This window comes from Polypterus senegalus, chromosome 10, assembly GCF_016835505.1.
Source record: "Polypterus senegalus isolate Bchr_013 chromosome 10, ASM1683550v1, whole genome shotgun sequence".
Lineage (NCBI taxonomy): Eukaryota > Metazoa > Chordata > Cladistia > Polypteriformes > Polypteridae > Polypterus > Polypterus senegalus.
This window is the reverse complement of record NC_053163.1, coordinates 43,351,092-43,378,416: the sequence shown is the minus strand read 5'-3', so window position 1 is coordinate 43,378,416 and position 27,325 is coordinate 43,351,092. Positions and strand designations below refer to the sequence as shown.

At 36.9% G+C, this 27,325-nt stretch overlaps 1 protein-coding gene across 1 annotated transcript in view; it reads right to left on the bottom strand.

The window, feature by feature from the left end:
* col4a6 (collagen, type IV, alpha 6) overlaps positions 1-27,325 on the bottom strand; it is a 582,406-nt gene that overhangs the window by 325,249 nt on the left and 229,832 nt on the right. The window contains exons 12-13 of the mRNA XM_039765772.1: positions 12,168-12,254; positions 9,611-9,664 (exon numbers count right to left, since the gene is read on the bottom strand). Of these exons, the coding sequence (XP_039621706.1) occupies positions 9,611-9,664; positions 12,168-12,254 (141 nt within the window). The remainder of the gene's footprint in view (positions 1-9,610; positions 9,665-12,167; positions 12,255-27,325) is intronic.

Here is a 27,325-nt window from a genome sequence, read left to right as displayed (position 1 = left end):
ATGCATCAAACCTGTTCAAAAAATGCATTACACAATTGACAAGGTGATGGCTTTATATGTCGTTCGTTTATAAAAGAGTGGAGAAGCTGTGTAAAGGCTGTTTCACAAAAAAACAGCGGAGCGTCTTATATGAGCAGGCAGTCAGCTAAAGAAGGGAATCAGTAAATATCTATATAATCGTAATAAACGAGCAAAAAATAACGTACAAGCCGCGGATTAAATAAAGGAAATGGGTACTTGAACAGTAAAGTAAGTCTCGAATAGCTACACAATAACTATAAGAATCGTAATAAACAAACAATAAAACAGTACAGAACCGCAAAGCAAGGAGAAACGATGGCCTTATATGGCGTTCGTTTATAAAGCAGCGGAGAAGCTGTCTGAAGGCAGCTACACAAAAAGACAGCAGAGCGCCACACTCTGAATGTATTCCTGGCATCACCTTTATACCACCTGATCTCCCATTTCAATTGAAATGCCTCAAATTTCCAGTAAAGCTCTGCTTCCCGATGACAATTAATAAGTCTCAGGGACACATCCTACAAAAGGTTGCCATTGATCTGAGGTAACATTGCTTTCCTCCTGGACAAAACTATACGTTGCATTCTTAAAAGTAATATATATATATATATATATTACTCAGCAAAAAAAGAAACGTTCTCTGACTTTCAACTGTTTTTACTTTCAGTAAACTTAATGTGTAAATATTTGTATGAACACTAAAAGAGTCAACACCATAAGACAAACTAAAAATGTTTCACAATGTGTCCCTGAATGAAGGGAGGCTCAAAATCAAAAGTACCAGTCAGTATCTGGTGTGGCCACCAGCTGCTTGAAGTACTGCAGTGCATCTCCTCCTCATGGACTGGACCAGATTTGTCAGTTCTTGCTGTGAGATGTTACCCCACTCTTCCACCAAGGCACCTGCAAGTTCCTGGACATTTCTGGGGGGAATGGCCCTAGCCCTCACCCTGCGATCCAACAGGTCCCAGACGTGCTCAATTCCTTCCACGATAAACACAAATCCGTCCATCACCCCTGGTGAGACAAAACCGTGACTCATCAGTGAAGAGCACTTTTTGCCACTCCTGTCTGGTCCAGCGAAGGTGGGTTTGTGCCCATAGGCGGCGTTGTTGCTTTTGATGTCTGGTAAGGACCTGCCTTACAACAGGCCTACAAGCCCTCAGTCCAGCCTCTCTCAGCCTATTGCGGACAGTCTGAGCACTGATGGAGGGATTGTGTGTTCCTGGTGTGACTCGGGCAGTTGTTGTGGCCATCCTGTACCTGTCACGCAGGTGTGATATTCAGATGTACAGTTCCTGTGCAGTTGTTGTTACACGTGGTCTTCCACTGTGAGGATGATCAGCTGTCCTTCCTGTCTCCCTGTAGCGCTGTCTTAGGCGTCTCGCAGTGCGGACATGGCAATTTATTGCCCTAGCCACATCAGCAGTCCTCATGCCTCCCTGCAGCATGCCTAATGCAAGTTCATGCAGATGAGCAGGGACCCTGGGCATCTTTCTTTGGGTGTTTTTCACAGTCGGTAGACAAGTCTCTTTAGTGTCCTGCGTTTTTAGAACTTTGACCTTAAATGCCTACTTTCTGTAAGCTGTTAAGGTCTTAACGACCATTCCACAGGTGCATGTTAATTAATTGATTATGGTTAATTGAACATGCATGGAAAACATCGTTTAAACCCTTTAAAATGAAGATCTGTAAAGTTATTTGGATTTTTAAAACATTATTGTTGAAATACACAGTCCTGAAAAGGGACGTTTCTTTTTTTGCTGAGTATATATATATATTGTGGTCCCAGCGTGCCCAGGAGGACGGAGAGAGCTTAATGCCTCCTCCAGACCTTGAGGCGTCAGTCCTGGCCTCAGGTCAAGGGCTTGGAAGCCCAGCCCTGTAGGGACCCGTGGCCACCACCAGGCGGCACCCCAGTGCCTGAATATCCCGGGAGCCTTCCTGTAGGTTCCCATGAGAGTCTGGATTGTGGTTGAAGGTATTTTGGACCATCCTCCAAAACATCTCTAGTTCATTCAGGTTTGATGGCTTCCGAGCATGGACAGCTCTCTTTAACTCACACCACACCACAGATTTTCAATTATATTCAGGTCTGGGGATTGAGATGGCCATTCCAGAATGTTGTACTTGTTCCTCTGCATGAATGCCTTAGTGGATTTTGAGCAGTGTTTCGGGTCGTTGTCTTGTTGAAAGATCCAGCCCCGGCGCAGTTTCAGCTTTGTCACTGATTCCTGGACATTGGTCTCCAGAATCTGCTGTTACTGAGTGGAATCCATGCGTCCCTCAACTTTGACATGATTCCCAGTCCCTGCACTGGCCACACAGCCCCACAGCATGATGGAACCACCACCATATTTTACTGTAGGTAGCAGGTGTTTTTCTTGGAATGCTGTGTTCTTTTTCCTCCATGCATAACACCCCTTGTTATGCCCAAATAACTCAATTTTAGTTTCATCAGTCCACAGCACCTTATTCCAAAATGAAGCTGGCTTGTCCAAATGTGCTTGAGCATACCTCAAGCGGCTCTGTTTGTGCTGTGGGCGGAGAAAAGGCTTCCTCTGCATCACTCTCACATACAGCATCTCCTTGTGTAAAGTGCGCCGAATGGTTGAACGATGCACAGTGACTCCATCTGCTGCAAGATGATGTTGTAGGTCTTTGCTGCTGGTGTGTGGGTTGACTCTGACTGTTCTCACCATTCGTCGCTTCTGTCTATCCTAAATCTTTCTTGGTCTGCCACTTCGAGCCTTAACTTGAACTGAGCCTGTGGTCTTCCATTTCCTCAATATGTTCCTAACTGTGGAAACAGACAGCTTAAATCTCCGGGACAGCTTTCTGTATCCTTCCCCTAAACCATGATGGTGAACAATCTTTGTCTTCAGGTCATTTGAGAGTTGTTTTGTGACCCCCATGTTGCTACTCTTCAGAGAAAATTAAAGGAGGTGGGAAACTTACAATTGACCCCCTTAAATACTCTTTCTCATTATAGGATTCACCTGTGTATGTAGGTCAGGGGTCACTGAGCTTACCAAGCCAATTTGAGTTCCAATAATTAGTTCTAAAAGTTTTGGAATCAATAAAATGACAACGGTGCCCAAATTTATGCATGTTTGAACAATTATTGCACACTTTCTGTAAATCCAATAAACTTCATTTCACTTCTCAAATATCACTGTGTGTGTCTGCTATATGATATATTTAACTGACATTTTTTATCGTAACAACCAATGATTTATACAGGAAAATAATGACTATTAACAAGGTTGCCCAAACTTTTGCATCCCACTGTATATACAGTATATTGAATATATTGAAATAGTTTTATTGTCAAATAATGCAAGCAGTACGCGGCACGTGTTTCGCTTCCCGATTCATTTTACCCTTGCACCCCTTGGTTTGAGAAGAAGTATGAAAAAATATAAGGTTAACTCAGAAAAACAGATCACCAATTGAAGCTTTATGAATAATGGATACTTTAATCGCCATCAATAATTGTTTTGGTAAAGCCATACTCAGTGTAATCCTCCTTCCATGTTATAATTTTTCCGCGACTAGCCATGATTAAATGAACGGTAAAAGAGTAAGAGCGAAGCGAGGGTGACTTATTCAGACAGGCAGGTGACAGCTCAATAGCTCGAATTTGGATATAAGCAGGTTCTATTTAGTTGCCAGAAATATCTTTGGTAGGAATGGAAGTTGAATTTAGTCTTTAAATTTCTATGGTGAAGAAAAATGTATGCAATGATGACTAAATTTTACTTACATTCCTACTAAACATATTTATGTTGACCAAATAAAAATTACTTATATTTAAAATTTAAATAGAACTTGAACAGATACAATAGTTCATAATACCCATGCAGCACTAAGTGCACGTAAGAGCAGGAGTCATCCGTTTTAACAAGCAGCGTATTGCACCAATACGAAATAGCCTGCCCATTTAATTATTTAGGAATAGATAGATAAATTAAGATTTTGTACAAATAATGTTTTTAATTTTTCTTCCTCAATGGATTCTATATACACAGAGAGAGAGGCGCAGTGGTAGCGCTGCTGCCTCGCAGTTAGGAGACCCGGGTTTGCTTCCGGTCCTCCCCTGATGAAGTTTGCATGTTCTCTCCGTGTCTGCGTGGGTTTCCTCCCACAATCCAAAGACATGCAGGTTAGGTGGATTGGCGATTCTAATTTGGCCCTAGTGTGTGCTGGGTGTGTTTGTGTGTGTCCTGCAGTGGGTTGGCACCCTGCCCAGGATTGGTTCCTGCCTTGTGCCCTGTGTTGGCTGGATTGGCTCCGGCAGACCCCCGTGACCCTGTATTTGGATTCAGTGGGTTAGAAAATAGATGGATGGATGGAAAGAGATATAGATAGAGATAGATAGATAGATGTGTATCTATATTTGTGTGTGTGTGTGTGTATATATATATATATATATATATATATATATATATATATATATATATATATATATATATATATATATATATATTATATATATATATTTATATATATATATTTATATATATATATTTATATATTTATATATTTATATATTTATATATATATATATATATATATATTATATATATATATATATATATATATATTAATATATATGAATGAATGACAGCAACACTCATGACAATGACAAAACAATTACATTGTCAATCATGTTACGTTATTATTAAAATGTTTCCTTTTCTTTTTCATTACTTCTTTAACACACTACTTCTACGCTGCAAAGCGCGGGTATTTTGCTAGTATCTCATATAGTGCTGCCTACCTGGATGATGTGGTCATCTATTCCAGCACATGGACATAACAACTACAGCAGGTAGAAGCGGTATTGCAGACACTTGGTGAGGCCGTACTTTGGATTAATCCCAAGAAATGTTTCTTTGGATTGATCAAAGCCAAGTATTTAGGTTACTTGGTGGGTCGGGGTACCATGAAGCCACAGTGCTCCAAAGTGGATGCCATTTTGAAATGGTCCCGTCCGCTAACTAAGTGGCAGGTCCAAGCCTTTCTCGGGTTCGCGGGAGACTACCGCCGGTTTGTGCCCCAGTTCTTGGAGAGAACAGCGCCCTTGACTGATTTGACAAAGAATAGGGCCCCAAACATTGTGGTATGGACTGAAAAGACAGGCACTGCATTTAGTGACTTGAAACAGGCCCTTACGGCCACACCTATTTTGAAAGCACATAACTTTTCTTTAACTTTCATCCTCCAGACGGACACCTTGGGCACAGGCCTGGGGGCCGTGCTGAGCCAAAGCGTCGATGGTGTGGAACACCCCATCATGTTCCTCAGCCAGAAACTGTTGGAATGAGAGACCAGGTATGCAGCGGTGGAGAGAGAGACTTTGGCAATTAAATGGGCGATTACGCAGCTGAGGTACTACCTGTTGGGCCCGGAATTCACCATTGTCACGGACCATGCACCGTTACAATGGATGGCCCTGCACAAGGAGTCGAATCAACGGGTCACCCGATGGTTTCTTGACCTACAGCCGTACAAGTTTTCGCTTGTTCATCATCGGGGCTCTCTCCATGCCAACGCTGATGCTCTTTCTCTGGTTCATGACCTCTCGGTCAGGGTCACCAGACCCGATGGGTCACACATGTGCACATGGGAGGCAGCTAAAGGGCTTGAGTAAGGGCAATTCCAAGTCAGACCGGGATGTGGCAGACTGCACTAATTCTTTTTCTCGCTTTCCTGGATATATATATAACTAATGGGGCTATTGACATGAAACTTTCACACATACACATTCACAAAAATATTTTTCACTCAGTCTGATGAAACCCATCAAGCAATAAAATATCATCTGAAATATGAGGTATAAGCTGGTTCTCTGCAGTACCTGAACCTGCTGTAACTTGCTATAAGATATAACAGTTCAAACAACTTATATGAAAGCAATTGAACATTTTTCATTATATGAAGTCACCCCAGGGGCCTCATGTATAAACGGTGCGTACATACAGAAATGTTGTGTAAGAACTTTTCCACGTTCAATTCGCGATGTATAAAACCTACACTTGGTGTAAAGCCACGCACTGTTCCACGGTACCTCATGCCTTGTCGTACGCAAGTTCTCCGCTTGGTTTTGAAGACTGGCGGCACCCATCGTCAAAGCAGTGCTACTGTTCCTGTGTGATTACTCATCATTTTCATGACGCGCCTTTATAAATACACTGAAACTAACCGCATATTGTTTATTAGTGTAACGCATCTGATTGTAATTAACTTGTAACAATATAATGGTCCAGGGAACAGCCATAGCATTCCAAATACCATAACTGCTTTAGTGTTCTTCTTCTTCTTCTTCTTCTTCTTCTTCTTCTTCTTCTTCTTCTTCTTCTTCTTCTTCTTCTTCTTCTTCTTCTTCTTCTTCTTCTTCTTCTTCTTCTTCTTCTTCTTCTTCTTCTTCTTCTTCTTCTTCTTCTTCTTCTTCTTCTTCTTCTTCTTCTTCTTCTTCTTCTTCTTCTTCTTCTTCTTCTTCTTCTTCTTCTTCTTCTTCTTCTTCTTCTTCTTCTTCTTCTTCTTCTTCTTCTTCTTCTTCTTCTTCTTCTTCTTCTTCTTCTTCTTCTTCTTCTTCTTCTTCTTCTTCTTCTTCTTCTTCTTCTTCTTCTTCTTCTTCTTCTTCTTCTTCTTCTTCTTCTTCTTCTTCTTCTTCTTCCTAAGCTTACAGATGGCTTAACTTCATTTACAGAGCTGATTGTGTGGCGATCAGTTACTTGGGGAAAGAAAAGCACTGATTGCAGTGACGGCTACGCCAATATATACTGAATATAAAACAGAAAGAGAAAATAACAACACAGCTAAAAACGCAGCGACAAATTTCGGCAAATGTTAAATGCTTGTGTCATGAACACGAGGCGGCTATGCAGTGTCTGCAACGGACGTGGCCATCCACCGTGCATAAGCTACCTTACTGACATTGGCGGGCGAAGGAGCCACCGATTCTTCCTCTGCCCAGTGCCACCACAAGCCTAGAGCCGCCCTTGAGTACTGCTTCAATAAATTATTTCATCTTAGTGAAACACGTTTAATAACGTGCTTTAACTCCTATCATCATTAAAATGATATCACATATTCATCTCAGTATTTTAGTTATTCAGAGAGCTGTAATATCACGAATGTAATGGATTTTGTGTCCAGTTGGAGGAAGAGAGCCGGTTTAAGAAGCAAGTAGTGATTCACATACAGAAGATCAAATACAAAACAAAGCATTTAACGTGCTACTTTAATTACGATGTGATTTGAGAAACTGGTTAATTAAACAATTTTAAGATGAAGTTTATGATGTTCTACTTTAATGACAAAATAAACTACGTGATTAAAGTGGAAATGTCGAGATTGAAGTTGACATTTCGTGCTTTTTCCCCACTGTGTGCCTTTTTTTCTCTGTACCCTAATAAGCTTTCATATGGCACTCAGACAGTAGGCTACAACTCGGCTTTTCACGGCGACTTTGATATGTGACTTTTTTTATTTATGGCACTGCGCGATTTTGTGAACGTGAGCTTTCAAGTTTCTCCAACACTGTCAATGTCACTCGATCAACTTCCTTTTGTTGATTATACCACGGTTTATTTGAAAAAATAGTATGTTTTTCCTTTGCCTCCACTTGGTATTCGCTGAAATTCTTATATTTTCCCCCGTGCTTTTCCCATTGTCTTTTCACAGAAGGCTGATCTTAAGGGTGATTTATATTGATTTGCATATTCAAAGAGGCGGAATTCTGGGAGGAGTTGGGGCGTTACATAAAGCGCGTGCACGAGCGTTAGTTTTCACGCTAATCGGGATTTATGAAGAATGTGGAAGTTGGAGTACGCACAGATTCCTGCATCTGGATTTTTCTGTGCGTAAGCACATTTCGGCTTTTGTGCTTACGCCATGTTATAGTGCGAGTTCTACGCACGGCGTTATACATGAGGCCCCAGGTCTGAATCCTTTACACCTTACATTAGTCCTTGCTACAATTCTTGGTTTCTTCCATCTCCAGAAAAGCTTGTAACTTAACTTTTATCCTTGCCATGGATATCCACTGTTTGTATTTTTGATAAGCAGTTTTTCCAACACGGTATAATGGGGAAATTTATGCAGTGGTGATGGCAGTGTTAATAAGTAAATATGGGAACACAGAATATATATTTTTTTTTATATTATCTGATGTTATAGATGTAGGCAGCCACCAGACTTTTTGTGTTCACTATGTGACAATCCTCAAGTTCACAGCTTGTCTAAGAAGCAGTTAAGGCAGGCTGATGCATGGGTCTGTGTTGACAATTGAATCTCTTCATTTTAGTTAAAAATTAATTAAAAAATGTATGGTAACATGCAAGAGTCCAAATCCTAACATTACCATTAATAACATTAATTAATTAACTACATTAAAGCCATTACTAATTTTATATTATTTTTTAAATAATTCTAAATAAATTTCAGAAAGAGAAAGAGAGTCTCTGTAAAAGTCTGCTAGTCTTGTGATTGGACATCAGTGTTATATATGACTTCATCATGTACTCATTATTTGAAATACAGCACAGAAAGTACTTTATCTGTTGAATCATAAATCAAACCAAAAGTCTTTTGTAGTTCAGGTGGGGAAAGTAAATCTACACAACACAAGGACTTTTCTTGCTTGCTTTCTTGTTTACTGTCTTTCAACAACTGTGTTTTCAGCTTTTGATGATCGGTATCTTGGGTTTGCATTTTGGCACCTTCTTTAGAGAAGATAAAATGTACTTCCAATAAGACTGTAGTGCTAGAACATTTTCTTTATCAATTCACTATCACCTTGGTACTTATTTCTTTATAGTCAGCTTATGCTCTTCTGTGTAAAGCCCCCTGCCTACTTCCTTCACATTTCATGCTGTCTTTTAATTGCATTACCTCCTTTAATCTTCTACGATCATAGCACAAATTTGTGCAATCAAGAGTAAACCAATGAGAAGCTGCAACAGACTGCAAAATAAGGAAACTAAAAAGAGGGAGAGACAGAGTTTGAAATACCAATGGAAGAAAATATGTAGCCTCAAGCTACTGGGAAGCTTCAGACAACTAATGAGGTCACCTCAAATTATTACAACTTCCTGATTTCCTTCCTTGTTTAAATGAAAACCTTCACCTTTCTCACCATTGAACAGACATATAAACAAAGTGTGCACTTACATCAGGAAACAGTGCCAAGAACCATCATAAAATATATCATTTGCACTGTCTATTCATTGTCAAAAAAAATCAAAACATACCTCTGGAACATGGAAGACAAACCTTTTGCTATCTCCAACTGCATGCAGTTTTTAAGGCTTTTGTTATTGTGCCATTTGAACTCCATTTTAAACTGAAAACACAAGTACTGTATTTTTTAAAATGTATAAAAAATGTTTCAGTTTAGAAAACAATTTCCCATAGCAACCCAAGGTCCACCGTGATTGTTAAATAATAAATCTGACCCAAAAAATGCAAAACTGATGCATTATATGGAAGGATTGTTAATTAAGTGCTAAACATAAACCAACATGTGACAGCATTAACTGATTTAATAACAACTCGTACAGGACTCAAAAAAATGTCTTACTGGTGGTCCAGGAAGTCCAGGAAGTCCCATAAATCCAGGGAAACCAGGTTCTCCCTGAAAAGAAAAAGAGGTAAACAGGTCTTTATATATTGTGAGTGACGAAAAAAAGTGGGGCAAACAAGAATGTCATAATTCACACACACTGGCTTCTTCCTTCACTATACTGTCTTTTATATACAGCTTACATGTTTTTGGTTTCCATATGGATTTCGTCTGGTTAATTCAGTATGTTATTACACTAGAAAGCCATGCATTTGCATAACTGATTCTTCTGTTTTTAAACTTAGTAGGTGGAGCCATGTGTTTGTAGCATTTTCATTTTGTAATTTTTTTGTTCAAAAAACACTTTTTCTTAAGATCAGGCAATAAATACTTATATTGCATGATTTTAAATTTTGACCGTAATTACTCTTCTGCGGTGGGCTGGCACCCTGCCTGGGGTTTGTTTCCTGCCTTGCGACCTGTGTTGGCTGGGATTGGCTCCAGCAGACCCCCGTGACCATGTAGTTAGGATATAGCGGGTTGGATAATGGATGGATATTACTCCTTCTTAATTACAGTTTTGAAGTAGAATTATATGTTTACTGTCCTGTGGTATTATGGTAAAATTTTAGATATCTCTTGCCACATCTGAGACGCTAATCCTCAGCATTCTAGATCTTTTAAGTCAGCAAAAATGGTATCAGAATAAAATATTTCTGTGAGGACACTATTACTTTCCAATCATTTTAATATTTAGTAAAAATTACATCCTAATCAACTGCGGTGGGTTGGCACCCTGCCCAGGATTGGTTCCTGCTTTGTGCCCTGTGTTGGCTGGGATTGGCTCCAGCAGACCCCCGTGACCCTGTGTTCGGATTCAGCGGGTTGGAAAATGGATGGATGGATGGTACATCCTAATCAAGTTGAGTGGTTTCAATAGATATTTTCATCTCCTTTAGGAACAGTACTTTAAAATGAACAGGCCCACTAGGAATAATACAAATTTTTACACTTTTTTTCCTCATTGGTTTGCGTAGTAGCAAACAATCTATCCCAAAAAACCCTCTTTATAGTATAGCTTGCCTAGAAGAACGTTTTTCTGCAAATGATAAATAGAAAATAAAAACCATTAACAATATTTTGCAAAAAATTGATGGGTGGATTTATAAGTTTGACATAGTAAAATATTTTATTATGCCTGTATAACTATTGATAGAGTTTGAGGATACTTCTTGATGCTTTTCAAAATGTAACCATTTTTCTTAAATTACTGTGGTTTACAAAAAAATATTTTTTGTTTGCTACTGGGAACTTCAGAGCAGCTCTTATGTTTTTTTACACTGATTTCATATATGAAATCAGAATAAAGCTAGCATGTCAGGTTTTTTAAATACACATCGTTGACGTTTTGACACTTTTGAATATCAATATAATATATCAACACGATATCTGAAGTTTGGACTATGTCCCACCAAAATTGTTTTGATGTGTTTATTCTGAAAACAAACCAGAAGACAATACCACAGACACGTTAAAGTATATTTATGTCAATTTACATCAATATAAAAGTGAGGGCAGCATGCTCCAAAATATTTGAGGCATTTGCTTTTGCGCTTGTACTGCACATCTGTCTCTCTTTGCAAGAACCAACAGTAGTCACCCATCATGCTCGGGGTGAATTTTTCTTGATATCAGGTTTCTATCACCTTTAGAATGATGAAATCTTTCCCCATGCTCATTGCTGACATCACCCAGTTTTGGTAGAAAAAAGTCGAGATGAGAATGTAAAAAATGCATCTTCAGTGACATTCTGGCTTCCATAAGCTTATATGCTTTCAGCAGGTTCTTCACAAGCTCAGCATAATTCTCTGCTCTGTGACTGCCAAGAAAATTCTGGACAACCTGCACGAATGCTTCCCATGCTACTGATTCAGTAAGCTTCAGTTTCCTTTTGAATTCATCGTGAAGCATCAGTTCATGGATTTCAGGAACAACAAAAACACTTTCCTTAATTTTATCTTTACTTTTCTCAAGACCAAACTTATTTCTTAAATGCATTTCTGTTTCTGTCCATCGTCTTGACAGAATTTTCAAAGTAATGGTGAATCTAAAAAAACGAAATGTCCTGAAATACAATGTTATGTTTAACAGTAAAACCACTACCTACTGCAGTGTCGTGTCTGAGTTTTCATTATGCTTTAAAGTCATATAAGACTTGGTAATCAGTAACAAATATTTTTTGTGCTAATTTAAAAATTAATAATTAAAAAATAAATTAATAATGACAAGGTAAAGGTTACAGCTGTTAGTAATGTGTGGCAAAATCATTTATCTCAATGGCATCCCTAGTGGTATTACCGGTATTTATCAAAATGATTATCCGCCTTTACTGTTCAGTCACCTTAGTTGTCCAAGACTTGGAACATCATAACTAAAGAATAGGACGTGCTGGATGAAAACGGTTTTCAGACTTGGAGTCAGCAAGTGAAACCTGTTAAAGTAAAGGTGAAAGACTCCCAGTAGCAAAATGCTTGTTGACCAGTGTTATTTATGCCAGTGTTGCAGTCTGAGTTACCTTGTCTCCTTTTAAAATTATGCTCTCTCCTGGGCTATCCACAGGATGTCCTGGTTGGCCTGGGAGTCCTGGAGGTCCTGTTTCTCCCTAATATTGAAGAAAATATCAATCAATGGTTGTTATCCTCACAGGTAAACATCAAATTTCCCCAATACAAATATATACAAAATATAATGAAATAATTAAGTACTTTAATATTCTAAAACATCATAACATTTTCAAACCAATTAGAAAATGTCCTGTCATTATATAATAATGGTAATTAGGCACAGTACATAAATTTGAACTGTGCAGATTGAAGGATTTAACGGAGATGTCCAAGTTAATATTATGTGTAAGATTGTTGTATGTCTACTTCATTAAAAATATTTAAAGCACAATTTTCATTACAGAAAAACTTCTTTGCTACATATTTGATGGTTGACAACTATCAGCATTTTTCACAAAAGTCCATAATATAATATACTGTATAATAATGTTGTAATTACTAGTTAATAGATTTCTTTTAAGATTAATAACTTGAATTTTGTTTGTAAAGTGAAACTTTTTTTGTAAATTTTAGAAGTCAAATATCCTACATATTTATTGTGGATTTTAGAGAGCTGATACATTAATTACTTGGAATTCATGTTTGGATATTTGATTTTATGTAATACATTTAATTGACTTGATTCCATCAAAATACAAGTACTTTATGTTTTACAGAAAGTTTTGACAGATATTACATGCGTGTCAAGATTCTTTTTGGCACAGTTTGCTTTTTTACTGTAATAATTATTATTTAGATAAATATAACAGTTACATCACAGTGTGGCAATTTTGACCTTCTGCTTATATAATGGACATAGCCATTATAGCCATAGCCATAGCCATTATTGTGTGGTTTTATCACAGACACCCTTATCTTGTTTATTGATCAAATACAATAGTGGATTGGCTTAACAGATTGCCTCATACAGTTTTTGTTATTCTAGGGATTACCATCCCGTCGTATTGCTGACAGTAATACTTGTGCTGTTGACTTAGACAATTAATGGCCAATGTTAAAATTGCAAGGACTGCTATTCTTTGAAATTAGGACTAAAACATGGGTACAGATTTAAGAGGACCAGAAGAAACTTTCTATGTGAGATTGTGAAGTATTCTCAGTGTGTCTTTCCTGCACTTTCAGTACCTTTTGTTTGCAACACATTAACCATGAACATGATGAGAGCATATGACACCTAAACATTTAACTGTAGCATTACATATAAGAAGTTGTTATTTAATAAGTTCTTATACAATGACTTCCTCAGGCTTGTTGTAATAAAAGAAGTTCATTGAAATATTACAATGATGATCTCGACTTTTATTTAAAAGATAATTTCCACATCAGTATTACACTTACCTCAGGCCTTTATTTACAATAGACAGGCTTTTGCCCATAATTCACACTGGTAAACAAAGACAGATCACCTAGGACCTTAAGTCCGCCATAAATTATGAAGTATGAATCATGATTTACAAAAATATGAATTATGAAATGTGGTTTATGTAATGTAGTCCCACCCCAAGTTATGATTTATGAGATGTATCCCACCCCAATTTATAAATTACGAAATTAATCCCCCACCCCCGAATTACAAATTGTGATACTTATACTCTGTCCTGAAACATAACATCATTTTAAAAACACCGGATTCAAAACTAATAATAAGAGCCTCATTTAAAAATACACTTCCTTGTAGTATATACTACTACTATTATACTTTCTACTGTAATTATATTAAGAAAATATTAGGATTCTCAAATATGCATACCTCCTTTATTCTTGATAAAAGGATCAAGGATGCTATTAAATATTTTAAAATGAGATAAAGATCTTTTGCTATCCCTTAACAATGAAAACAGCCACTAAGCCAGCAGCTGTTAAAAACAGCCACAGCAATCCAGTGCAATTATATTAGCCTTAACTAAGCACGCAGCTGTTAAAACACAGTCACAGGGACATAGAGACTTTAGTGTTAAGTCTGGAGCTGTTAAAACAAACAGTCACGAATCGTTACAAAATTTCAAGACACAAGAAGCCTTAACCAAGCATGCAAATGTTAAATCATTTACAGTAATGAAGCCTTTTTTGATGAGGTTGGAAAATACATGTCTCCTACATTTAAAATCATACAATTAAAATTATCTTATAATGAACCAGGCATACTTTAGTATTAACTATCAAAGATATCCAAAACTCAAAATTAAGTTAAGGCTCGTTTATCAAAAGAAATATCCGAAGGAATACGTTTTTTGTACTGATGAAAGCCTTAACACATTTTTTCAAAACACCCCACACAACATTTAGCAGGTCTGAAAACAAATATTAAAATAACAAATATAGGTTGCCTTTAGAACTCATAAGATCCTACTCTTTGAAGAGCCTTTAAAACTAATTGGAATGTGTCCCTTTCATTACATCAAAATACATGTATTAAACTAAGAAATATTTAAGTCTTAAACTGTGTTTATCTTTTAAATATCATAAGAAATAAAATTCTGTATCCCAAGGAGATTCTTGTTAAAATTAGCAAAAGCCTTAACATCTTCTGAAAAAATGCGCTGGCTCCATTTACATTCTGAACGAAGCCCCCCAGCTCTTTATGGCCGTTAGTAAAAAAATGTTCTCATGCTGTTTACATTCCAAATAAAGAACCTGACTCTTTGTAGCCCTTATTTAAAAAAAAAAAAGCTGCTCACTCTATTGATATTTTCTGAATAAAGCCCATGGTTTGTTACAGCACTTATTAAAATAATTTGAACGGATCCCATTGTTCATACCAAAATTGACAAGGGTGGTAGGGAATATTATTAAAGCACACGTGTAAGTCTAAGAAATATGCAAGTCTTAAATATCATAAGAAATATCCCAAGGAAGACTTTGTTTTACATTCAGGAGTTTCTGGTTAAAAATTTGCAAAAGCCTTAACTTCTTTTGAAAAAACAAAAAAGGTGCTGACGCGGGTTACATTTTGAATAAAAATCCTTCAGTTATTAAAAATAATTTGAATCTCTCCCGCTGTTTATATTAAAGAAGACAAAGGTTGTGAGGAATGTTATTAAATCACACACATAATTCTAAGAAATATGTAAGCACTCATCTATTTTAAAAAATTGAAAGCTAAAAATGTACTAAAGTAATGTACTAATCTAAAAAAGCATTTCATCCTAGCAAGTGTTAAACTGTAAATGATTGTTCATTTTAAAAAACTTGAAAGTTAGCGATGCACAAAGCATTTTAGCCTGGTAAATGCTTTTACACAGTGTACCTAGATCTTACACCTACCGACAACAGCGTTTGAATGAGCAGACTACACCACCACATAGTGCCTCTGCCCCAGGGAGGTGGGACATCAGCAAACATACAGGTATGTCACTCTGCCCTCCCAGGTTGGGCAAAGAAAGACGGACTGCATAAAAAGCTCTGCTTTAGCGGCATACTATATGCTAAACTTTTCAGCATAGATGCACATTGGTGTTCTTTCCAAAAGGTAGGCGATTTCGCTTTTTTTTTCAACAAGGGAAAACAAAGGAAAACATACATTTATGGTTGTTGTGGTAGATTATCAAAATACGCAATGTTACAATCATGCCTCTTTAAGCTGTTGAAATGATGAGTTAACTCCTAGTGACTGTATAACAAAATTTGTTTCAGGAGGTCCAAAGACATACAAGGCAAAACATGTATGAAGGTGAAAGGCATTACCATTAACCATGAAACAAGTAAAATTGTAATCCTCAAATCACTAACCAAACTAGTTTAGAATTTTGCAACATCTCATAAACCTATTCCTCAAGAGTTCTTGGTTCACTGTAATTAGATCTGTAGAGATAAAAAATGCTTCACTTTACAAAACAGGCTATTCACAAAGTAAAATTACATACATACGTATAACAAGAAGGTTCTCCTAAAAGGCTTACAGTACAGTACATTGCCATATGGATACTAAAAGAGATTTTCATATTATACTTCAGCATCCCTTTGCCAAAATTATCTCAGGGCCATCCTATTATAGTATATCTTATTATGTAAGAAAACATTACTGAAACACTTGAATGCTGTGCCTCATCATTTTCAAAGCATAATTTGGTTTTATAGTTGCTGGCAGAAAATTTTCAAAGAGAAGTTGGTTAAAATTTATTGAGTGGGGTCCTAATGTCTTTATATGATGATGAACATGAACGTCTCCCATCTGAGAAAATAAATTTGGTCATTATAGATGATATGTTGGAATTGCTTAGGGAAGGAGATAGAAAAACTTTCATGAAATACACTTATCATTTACTTGGTTCAGAATTTATTCTTTCAGGGTCAGAAAAGCCAGACGATTAATCTTGACACCACTTATATTACTCAATTGGATTTAAAAGTTCAGATGCCTGATGAACTACGATTAAGAACTATTCTGTTTCCATCCGATTGCCCCGGCGTGTACACTATGATAAGAGAAGCTGCTCTTTTTCAACTTTTGCATTCTATCAGCATGCCGGCCAGAATAAGCAGAAATCTCAAAGCCTTACTCCGTTGCTTTTGTTGATGACACCCATTGCATGCCCAACCTACCTAGAAATGGGTCTCTCTTTGAACTGCCTTTCCCAAGGTTTCTTCCATTTTTTCCCTAGAAGGGATTTTTTGGGGAGTTTTCCTTGTATTGCATTGTATTGTTGCAGACAATACCTTATAAATGTGTCTTCTGACGATTTAATTAAAACTTTTTTTTTTTTTTATTAATTTTATTACAATCAATACATAGCAATCAAGTTTTTACAAAAAAAGAATTATGCTAAGAACAGATCGATCCCCACCCTTGAGAGAGAGAGCAAGCCAAACGGTGTAAAATTTAAGGCTTTAAAAAAATACCTAAATCAACAAATTCTCTGTGCTTTATAAATCATTTCAAAATATTACTGATTAGATCCTGCCATGTTTTGAAAAAGTCTGCACAGATCCTCTAACTGAGTATTTGATTTTTTCCAATTTTAAATAGTATAACACATCAGTTTCCCACTGACTTAAAAGAGGAGAGTTTGGGTTCTTCCAGTTTATCAGAATAAGTCTGCGTGCCAACAGTGTAGTGAATGCAATCACAATTTGTTTGTCCTTCTCCACTTTAAGCCCCTCTGGAAGAACCCCAAACACAGCTGTTAATGGGTTAGGAGGGATTGTGAGTCCAAGACTGTCTGAGAGGTAATTAAAAATTTTTGTCCAGAATAATGTTAATTTGGTGCAGGCCCAGAACATGTGACCTAGTGAGGCTGGGGCTTGGTTGCAACGGTTGCAGGTTGGATCATGCCCTGGAAACATTTTGAGAGTTTTAGTCGAGACAGATGTGCTCGATATATAATTTTGAGTTGTATAATTGTATGCTTTGCATATGGAGCTTGAGTGAATTCTCTGCATTGCTACTTTCCACTCCTTTTCTGATATATTAATTGAGAGGTCATTTTCCCAGTGTCCTCTTGGATCTTTGAAAGGAAGGGATTGTAAAAGGATTTTATATATTGTAGAGATGGAGTCTAACTCCTTGAAATTGAGCAATAATTTTTCCAGCGTGGATGAGGGTGCAAGATGAGGAAAATCTGGAAGGTTCTGTTTAACAAAGTTCCTGATTTGAAGATAGTGAAAGTAAATGTTAAATTTGGAATGTAATTGTTCATAGGATGCAAAGACGTTGTCTATATAAAGATCTCTAAGCAAGTTAATTCCAAATTTTTCCAGATATTAAAACTGCATATGTTTGTGAGGGTTGAAAGAGGTGGTTCTTTGCAGGTGCCACAGAAAGAAGCTTCTCCGTCTTAAAATGCTTTCTACATTGGTTCCAGATTCTAAGTGAGTGGAGCACAATTGGGTTATTAGTGTATTGCCGATAACGTGTTTATTGGAGCACAAAGCAAGGAATACAAAGAAGTACTGCAGGATTTTACTTCTATTGCGGTCCATGCCTGTGTATGTTCTTCTATTTGTGTCCAGGTTCTTATCGACTGTATATTTGCCCAGTAATAAAACTGGAAGTTAGGTAGAGCCATGCCGCCTTCTGCCTTTTGTCTTTGTAGGGTCGCTCTTTTGATGCGTGGATGTTTAGAATTCCAAATAAATGAGGTTATTGTTGAATCTAATTGCTTAAAGAACGATTTATTAATGTATATTGGTATGTTTTGAAATAAAAAGGAGCTTAGGAAGAATATTCATCTTAACAGTGTTAATTCTTCCAGCTAGTGTGAGATGAAGGGTTGACCATCTATGCAAGTCTTGTTTAATTTTTTCCATGCAGACGACGAAATTTTGTTGATAAAGAGCTTTATGTTTACTTGTGATGTTTACCCCGAGGTATTTAAACTGTTCTGCAATGATAAAAGGAAGGGTGTCTAATCTAATATTATATGCTTGAGAATTCACCGGAAAGAGTACACTTTTATTCAGATTAATTCTGAGACCAGAGAGCTTTTGAAATTCTGTGAGTGCTGCTAAGACTGCAGGCACAGAATTTTCTGGGTCCGATATATACAGTACCATGTCATCTGCATATAATGAGATTTTCTGTTCCAGTCCTTCTCTGCTAATCCCCTTTATCTGATCAGTATTTCGACAATGTATTGCCAGTGGTTCAATGGCAATTGCAAACAGCAGTGGTGACAAAGGGCATCCTTGTCTTGTGCCACGCTCTAGTTTAAAGTAGTCTGAGCAAATGTTATTGATGCAAACTGAAGCTTCTGGGTTAGTATACAGTAATTTAATCCATGCACAAATGTTCGGGCCAAACCCAAACTTCTCCAAAATAGTAAAAAGGTATTTCCATTCAATCATGTCGAATGCTTTTTCTGCATCCAATGATAATAATATTTCTGGGGTGTTTGATTTAGTTGGTGAGTATATTACATTAAACAGGCGTCAAGATTTGAAGATAAGTGTCGGCCCCTAATAAATCCAGTTTGGTCTTGTGATATTACTGAGGGGAGCACTTTCTCCATCCTTCTAGCTATGATTTTAGAGAGTATTTTAACGTCGTTATTCAGAAGTGAAATTGGTCTGTATGATGCACATTGTAATAAGTCCTTATTTTGTTTTGGAAAGACAGTGATTAGTGCTTGGCGAAAGGTTTGTGGAAGAGATTGGTTATCTCTGGCTTCTGTAAATGTTGCTAATAGGAGGGAGCTAGCTGAGGGAGAATTTCTTGTAAAACTCTGCAGGGTAGCCATCAGGGCCTGCTGCTTTTCCACCTTGGAGTGACTTTATAGCATCCAGTAATTCTGATAATGACAGAGGTTTATCGAGCTCCTCCACACTAAAAGCGTCAATTTGTGGTATCTGTAATTTATCCAGAAATGCATTAGATTGTATATTGTCTTCTTTAAACTCAGTAGTATATAGGGATTTATAGTAGTCTCTAAAAGTGTACATTATATTTTTGTGTTCGATGATTTTATCTCCGTTCGTGTTAGTAATTACCGAGATTGCGCTATGCACATCTTGCTTGTGAATTTGTTGCGCTAAAAGCTTATTAGCTTTCTCCATGTTCATAATAATGATGTCTGGATTTGTAAATTAGTTGTTCGGTTTCTTTAGTTGTCAAGAGGTTTAATTCTGAATGTAGAGCCTGCCTCCTCTTATGTAGAGTCTCGCTTGGTAGTCTGGCATGTTCTTCATCTATTTTAGTAATTTCGCTTTTATCTCTGCTACTTTCTTCGCTCGGATTTATTTCTGTGGGAAAGATATGAGATAATCTGTCCTCTTAAGAAGGCCTTAAGAGTTTCCCAGAGTATTCCTGCAGAGATCTCAGGGGATGTATTTGTCTCTAGAAAGAATTCAATTTGTTTGGATATAAATTCAGTACAATTCTCGTCAGCTAATAGAAGCGGATTGAGCGCCATCTGAGGGTGAGTGTATGGGGCTTAGTAATTTCAGCTCCAAGATCATCGGAGCATGGTCTGAAATAACAATAGCATCGTATTTACAAGATTTAATCTTAGGCAAGAAGTTATTATCTATAAAGAAGTAATCAATCCTTGAGTAGCAATGATGTACTGGTGAGTAGAAAGAATATGTTCTTGAATTTGGGTTTAAAACCTCCAGGGATCTGATAAGTTGTGATCAGTTATAAACTTTGTAATTATCTTTGCGGTGTTAGTTGCCGCTCCCCCTGTGGAGGAAGTCTTATCTAAAAGTCCCCAGCCATTATAAGTTTATGAGTGTTCAGATTGGGAATGGATGCAAATAAATTTTGTATAAATTCCTTATCATCAACATTAGGTGCATAAACATTTATCAAAATCATTTTACAGTTAGATAAGTCTCCCATGACCATCACATATCTCCCTTCAGGATCCAATACTACATCTGATGCTACAAATGGTACTGTTCTATGTATGAGAATTCCCACCCCTCTAGTTTTCTTTGTAAAACTAGAATGGAACATTTGGCCAGTCCAGTCTTTTGCAGCCGGAACTGATCCTTACTTAGTAAGTGGGTTTCCTGTAAAAATACTATTTTAGCATTTAGACCTGTTAGGTGAGAAAGTACTTTCTTTCTCTTTAATTCGTGATTCAGGCCTTTAACATTCCAGCTTACGAGTTAACTGTCCCATCATGGAGACACTGATTCTGAGTTTTTGGTGTCATATTATAGTCTTAACTGGAAGTGAAATAGTTTAGGTCTTAATTTCCTATTCCCCCAAGAGTTGTTGCCATGCAGCTTATTATTACGTTGATAGTTATAATTATAAAGATTGAGATGATAGATTAGATATAGATCAAGCCTGCTCTCTTTCTCTTCCCCTTAACCCCCACCCTCCCTTTTGCCTCCCAGGTGAGGCTAAAACCCACTTCATGCAGTCCCAGTCCTCTGACATACCCAGAGACAGAGCACGCCCAAAGCACATCAAGCCCCCATGCAGTGGCGCTTTAAGGTTAAAAGATAGAGATATCTGTTACCAATATAGTCTTTAAAAGAGGAAAAAAAAAAAAAAAAAGAATTTTGCACTTAATATATATATATATATATATATATATATATATATATATATATATATATATATATATATATAATCTTCATCAATTTTAGTGCATTAAGATGATATCCCCAGATAATAAACCCAGGTGATGGTGTTAAAGATGTGTCCAAAACAAGCATAACAAGTCTTAATGCAGTAATAGCAATAACAGCAAACCAAGGGTATGATATTGAACAGTCTCATTTAGGGTACACATGAAATAATTAGAGAAAAAAAAAAGAGGAGGAAAACGTAATTAAGCACAATAAAACATAAACATTTAGCCCTAGTAATACTAAGTAATGATAAGTAATAAGTAAGTAATAATAAGCATATGAGAATATATGCTGATAAAAAACCTGTATTTTAAAACGAATAGATCAGACAGTAGATTATTAATCCTAGCATTATCATTTACCGTCATGACTCACAATTATGTATCAGAATAGTCCCGGATCAGCTTTCTTAACTCATTTTCTGCCTCCTCCTTGCTAGCGAAAACATAGAAATGACCCTGCCATTCCACTTTCAGTTTTGCCGGATACAGGAGGCCGTATTTGACACTGGCTTGCCGTAGCCGCTGTTTAATATTATAGAAGGCGCGCTTAATAGCTGTTGCTGGAGAGAAGTCAGGGAAGACGAATGTGGCAATCTTCATATATAATATCTTCCTTTTTTCTGAGGAGTGCCATCACTTCTAACTTAAATGATAATCGTTCAAAACGAACTATAAAAGATCTTGGTCGGGTCTGACGGTGTTTGATCACGTGACGCTGTAAGCCGCTGCTATCTCAGATTCTGCTTTAAAGTCGCCCGATTATTTTAGAAAAAGTTCAGTTGAATTTCACGGGTTTAAACTTTCTCGATTCTCCGCAGGCCTTCAATTCTGACATTATACCTTCTACTCCCATCTTCTAAAGCAGCCAGTCTGTCTCCAAGTTTTTCTCTGAGTTTTTTACATTCCGAACTGACATTTAATGATTTAAATAAAATCTTTACCTGAAAGAGCCTATAATACTTAATAAAAGGCAATATCCCTCTTTCACCCGGGCAGCTGAAACAACTCAAGAAGCATAAAGGATCTGTTTGAAAAATAAGTGACAGAAAGTTATCCTTAAAAAAGAAGAAAGCTATTTGGAACCAGAAAGGAGGCTTTTGGGGTCTCTTAAGTGCAGCCATACCCTTCATCACCAGATTTTAGCATCTACAGTAGAGTATAAACAAGGAATAAGCTCAGAAAATGTTTTTGGTGTTGCAGCATCAAATGGCTTTTTCAACAAAAGAATGCTAACACAAATGACCTCTTCAGTGCTACTAAAAGTGAACTGGACAAGGAAATGAGAAACATCCTGCAACATTGCGATATAGGGAATAACAAGAAGGTGAAGCTTTACACTTCTATTTTGTAGTAATATCTAATGTTAGTTAAAAAAAGCCAATAAAGAAACTAACAGTCTGTTACAAAAAGAAGAAAATGCCAAGAGTGAAGTTAAAGCAGTTAATAAATCTTTTTTTTATTATTTTATTGATTTTAATAACAAATGACATTCCATACAAATAAGTCAACTTTTACAAGACTTGGTTAAAAACAAATCAACCCCATCCATAAGAAAGAGAGCTAGGCCAGCAGTGTAAAAAAATTAAGCTAGTAAAAATAAGTAAATAAATAAACTAATAAATAATTAAAAATAAATAGTAAAAAAAGGAGAAAAAAAGAGGGGAGAGAATCTGCTCAATTGAAATGCTTATTCTAAAATGTTATTGATTAGTTCCTGCCAGGTTTTAAAAATGTACAGATTCGCTAAGTGAGAATTAGATTTTTTCTAATTTCAAATAGTATATAACATTAGTTATCCACTGACTTAAAATAGGACAGTTAGGATTCCTCCAGTTGAGCATGATAAGTCTACGTGCAATATATAATAGTGTAGTAAAGGCAATTAGAGTTTGTCTGTCCTTCTCCACTGGAAGTACACCAAACACAGCTGTGAGTGGATTAGGAGAGATTGTGACACCAAGGCTGTCTTTAAAGATTTTGGTCAGAAATGATGTTAATTTGGTACACACCCAAAACATGTGACCCAGTTAATCTGGAACTTGATTGCAACATTTGCAGATTGGATCTTGCCCTGGAAACATTTTGGACAATTTTAAATGAGATAGATGTGCTCGATATATAATTTTAAGGTGAATAATTGTACGCTTTGTGCATATGGAGCTTGACTGAATTCTGTGCATTGCTACCTTCCACTCCTTTTCTGAGATGTTGAGTGAAAGATCATTTTCTCACTGTACTCTTGAATCTTTGAAAGGGAGGGACTGTAAAATGGTTTTACATATTATGGATAACAATTTGAACTTGTGATATTAGGCGGTCCCCCAGGGTGACATCAACTTGTCAGAGCAAACTGGCTATCAGGTAGTTAACAAATTAAACCTTTGCAGTCGCCACGACATTAGTCCCATCATCTTTCACTATTTTCTAACTTAGGTGTGACTTGAGTTTTATTCAAGTCAAGGTAATCCTTCCCGTTTTCAGCTTAGAAATTCTAGCAGCACTACTTCAGAGAGGGCCGAGAGAGGTGGGACTTCAATGTATATACTTTTATCTACACTCGTTTCTGTGAAAAGCAGTTCTTGTTCAGATCTGACACATTAAAAAGATGTCTCTCTTCTTTTTGCTTGATTTAGCCTTGTTTTTCTTCTGACTATATTTAGAAAATACTGTAAAAAGTGTGCCTTGTCTTTTGACTGTCGGGCCCTCATGTAACCCCGGTGGTCTCTTTTGTTATAACTTTTTCATCACCATCAATCCCACACCCTCCTGTTTTTCTTGGCTGCCACTGGCCACACTTGAAATCTCAGTGGTGAACACCATTGAACAACTTCTACAATATTTTTAGCAGCAGATTTGATATGTGGTTTTTCTATGTCAAAACCTTTTTTTCAGGAGAAGTAAAACTCTTCTAAACAACTGCTGAAATATACCTACAATACCACCACCATAAATTACCAGGGAGCCAGAGAATCTACCCACTTGGGTCTGGTAATATTGGATATAGGGTATTCGGTCCTGGTAAGACCTTATTGTTTCAGTCATGCATACAATGCTTGACAGGTCTGAAATGCAACTTCACTATAATCTTATCAAACTGAAATGGTATACAGTGGTACCTTGAGATACGAGTGCCCCAACGTACGAGTTTTTTAAGATAGCTGAGCCGTCACTAGGTCAATTTTTTGTCTTGAGTTACGAGCCAAAATTCGTACAAGCCATCAAAGAGCTTGTCGCCGCACATTCTGAGGAACTGACGACAGAGGAGTTGATGGAACTACAGATGCAGCAACATACGGAGGTTCTGCAGGAGATCGGTATCACAGAGGAACCAGAGGCGGAGGAGGTTATCTCTTCAAGTGAGATAAAGGAAGTGTTTGCAATGTGGGAAAAGGTTTTGAACTTTAAAGAAAAGAAACACCCTGAAAACGTTACAACTGGTCGTAGTAGACTGGCACTATTTAGTGACACTTGCCTAAAACTTGACTATATTGAAAAGAAACCTGGAAAAAGTTGCAACTGATCATGCAGTGGTGCTATTTAATGACACTTGCCTAGCACTTGACTTTATTGAAAAAGAAACCCTGAAAAAGTTGCAACTGATCGTGCCGCCTCGCTATTTAATGACACTTGCCTAACTCTTTTCAGAAACATTCTAAAGGGGAAGACTAAATAAAGCTCCTTGGACAGGTTTCTATTGAACCGCCCTGAAAAAGTTACAACTGGTCATGCGACTGTGCTATTTAATGACACGTGCCTAACACTAGACTATATTGAAAAGAAACACCCTGAAAAAGTTGCAACTGATCGCACAGCGGGGCTATTTAATGACACTTGCCTAACTCATTTCAGAAACATTCTAAAGGGGAGGACTAAACAAAGCTCCTTGGATAGGATTCTATTGAAACGCCCTGAGAATGAAAGTGACAAAAGCGTGGCAAAAAAGAAAAAAACTAATGAAGAAAATTAAGTTAAGCAAAAGTGAAGTGAAAGAAAAAAACATTACAATACGCTAATCTAGTTTCTTTAGATTCTTTTTTACGTATTATGTTTTTATTTTGTTTGTATACAATACTTGTTCATTATAAACACATTTTTCTTATGTTGAAAACATTTAACAAAAAATTGGGGTGGGTTTTTGGGGGCTGGCACGAATTAACCTCCTTTTAAATATTTCAATGGGGAAAATGGATTTTTGACTTACAAGCTCGGTCATGGAACGAATTAAACTCGTATCTCATGGTACCACTGTATTTTTTTTCTGGTCTGTCTTTATTTCTATAGTCACTGTGTCAAAATGATACTCACTAACTAGTGCATAGTGAGGTTTGTTGCATATTATAGTGGTATTTTTATTTGCTTGATCCTTTATATGAATGCATCTCAAAACGGGGATGTAGCTTTCTCAGACTCTCTGATAAGAAGCCATGTTGCCGTACAAAATGTAAAAACTAGCCCTGATGTTGGGAGGGTAAGGGGCCTTGCAAGATAGCCCCCAAGTCTGATCAGGATATGCTCCTAATATTCGACCCAGTTGACATTTTAAGTGTACAATTTAATTCTTTTTGCCCAGGATCACATAGATTCTTCTTTCCACAGCATTATCACTGAAGACTCTCAGAAGGAATAGCTGCAGCGGTTACGTCTGAGTTCATAAGACAATAGGTGGTAAATACCTTTGTAATATCCAGAAGGAATGAAGTAATATGTTTTTATCCCTGGACCTGAAGCATAGAATTCATTATTTGTTTTGTCTCTAGTGTGCCATGTATGTGGTTATTGTATTTCAGCTAGGCCGACTTCCCAAGAACCTTCTAGTGCTATAGGTTTAGCAAGCTTTGTCTTGAAATTGGAAATTGTGTTGTTAGGGAAAATGACTGAGTAAGCACTGCTAGGCAATTTTTGGGCTCCATATGTATACTGTATACTGTTTGAGAATGATGGTCAAATTAGGGATGGTATGGATTTTATTTCACGTCTTGGGCGTGGCTCTCTGGTGTCCAGCTGTTAAATTTTTCTGGCTAACAGAGAATTTGACTAAAATTAATTGTTTTTTATACTTAACTTTCCTATCAAATATTTTCTCAATTTTGTAAACGTCTGTGGAATTGACTTAAATTTTTTGCAGTTTCGTATCATAAAAGGAGCCTATGATCTCATGTAATCTTTCAGGTTTTATATGGCACAAGCTGAGAGACTATAAAAATTTCATCTGCAAATGTTTGTTTGTAACCTTCCACAAAGGGATGTCTGGTTTTAGAAACCCTAACTGTATCTCTACTTTGAACTTAAACAGAGGAGAACCTGAGGGTTTACCATCGTCATGTAAGTTTTTGAAAACTTTCCAGAAATTTAATGTGTTTACATCAGATGAAGACATTTTTATACTTTGAAAATAACTTTTTTTGTAAGAATATACTAGTTATCAATGTAGGTTCTTCCACATTTCCACATTTTAGTTTTCAGTGTGCAGTTAAATCTCTCCACCACGGAAGTCTTTTACTCATTTAATGTGGTGGAATGTTTTATTCCATTCCTCTTTAACAGCTTTTGAAAATCTCCCCTTATCAGTCTGGAGTTTCTTTGAAGTTCTACGACTGCTCAGAATGTCTTGCTAGTGCTCTCACCAATTCTTTGCCCGTTTTGTTCATCAGCAGGTGTACTCATTCATACTTAGAATGTATCTATACAGGTCAACAAATATTTATAACCACAGCTAAGCTCTGACACATTTATCATGTCCGCTAAATCCATCTGCCATTGTGAGTCTATATTTGATATACTGTATATAACTTCATTTCTCTAAAAATTTATTCTAGCTGGTTTACGAATTGTATGAGAATATTGACCAGATAACCAATCTGACACTTGAGGATCATTATTTTTCTGGTCCAAAACCTCAAGAGTTCTATAGTCTTTTCCCTGAAAGCTACCAGGATTTGCTGGAGTATAATATTTTGTTTTTATGTAACCCTACATTATTGACTGTAAAGGAAACCTTTGTGTTGAAACTATATACGGAAATACGGTACATCGGGGGGTGGATTTCCGGAGACTCATTATAAATTTTACTAACTTAAATACGCAAT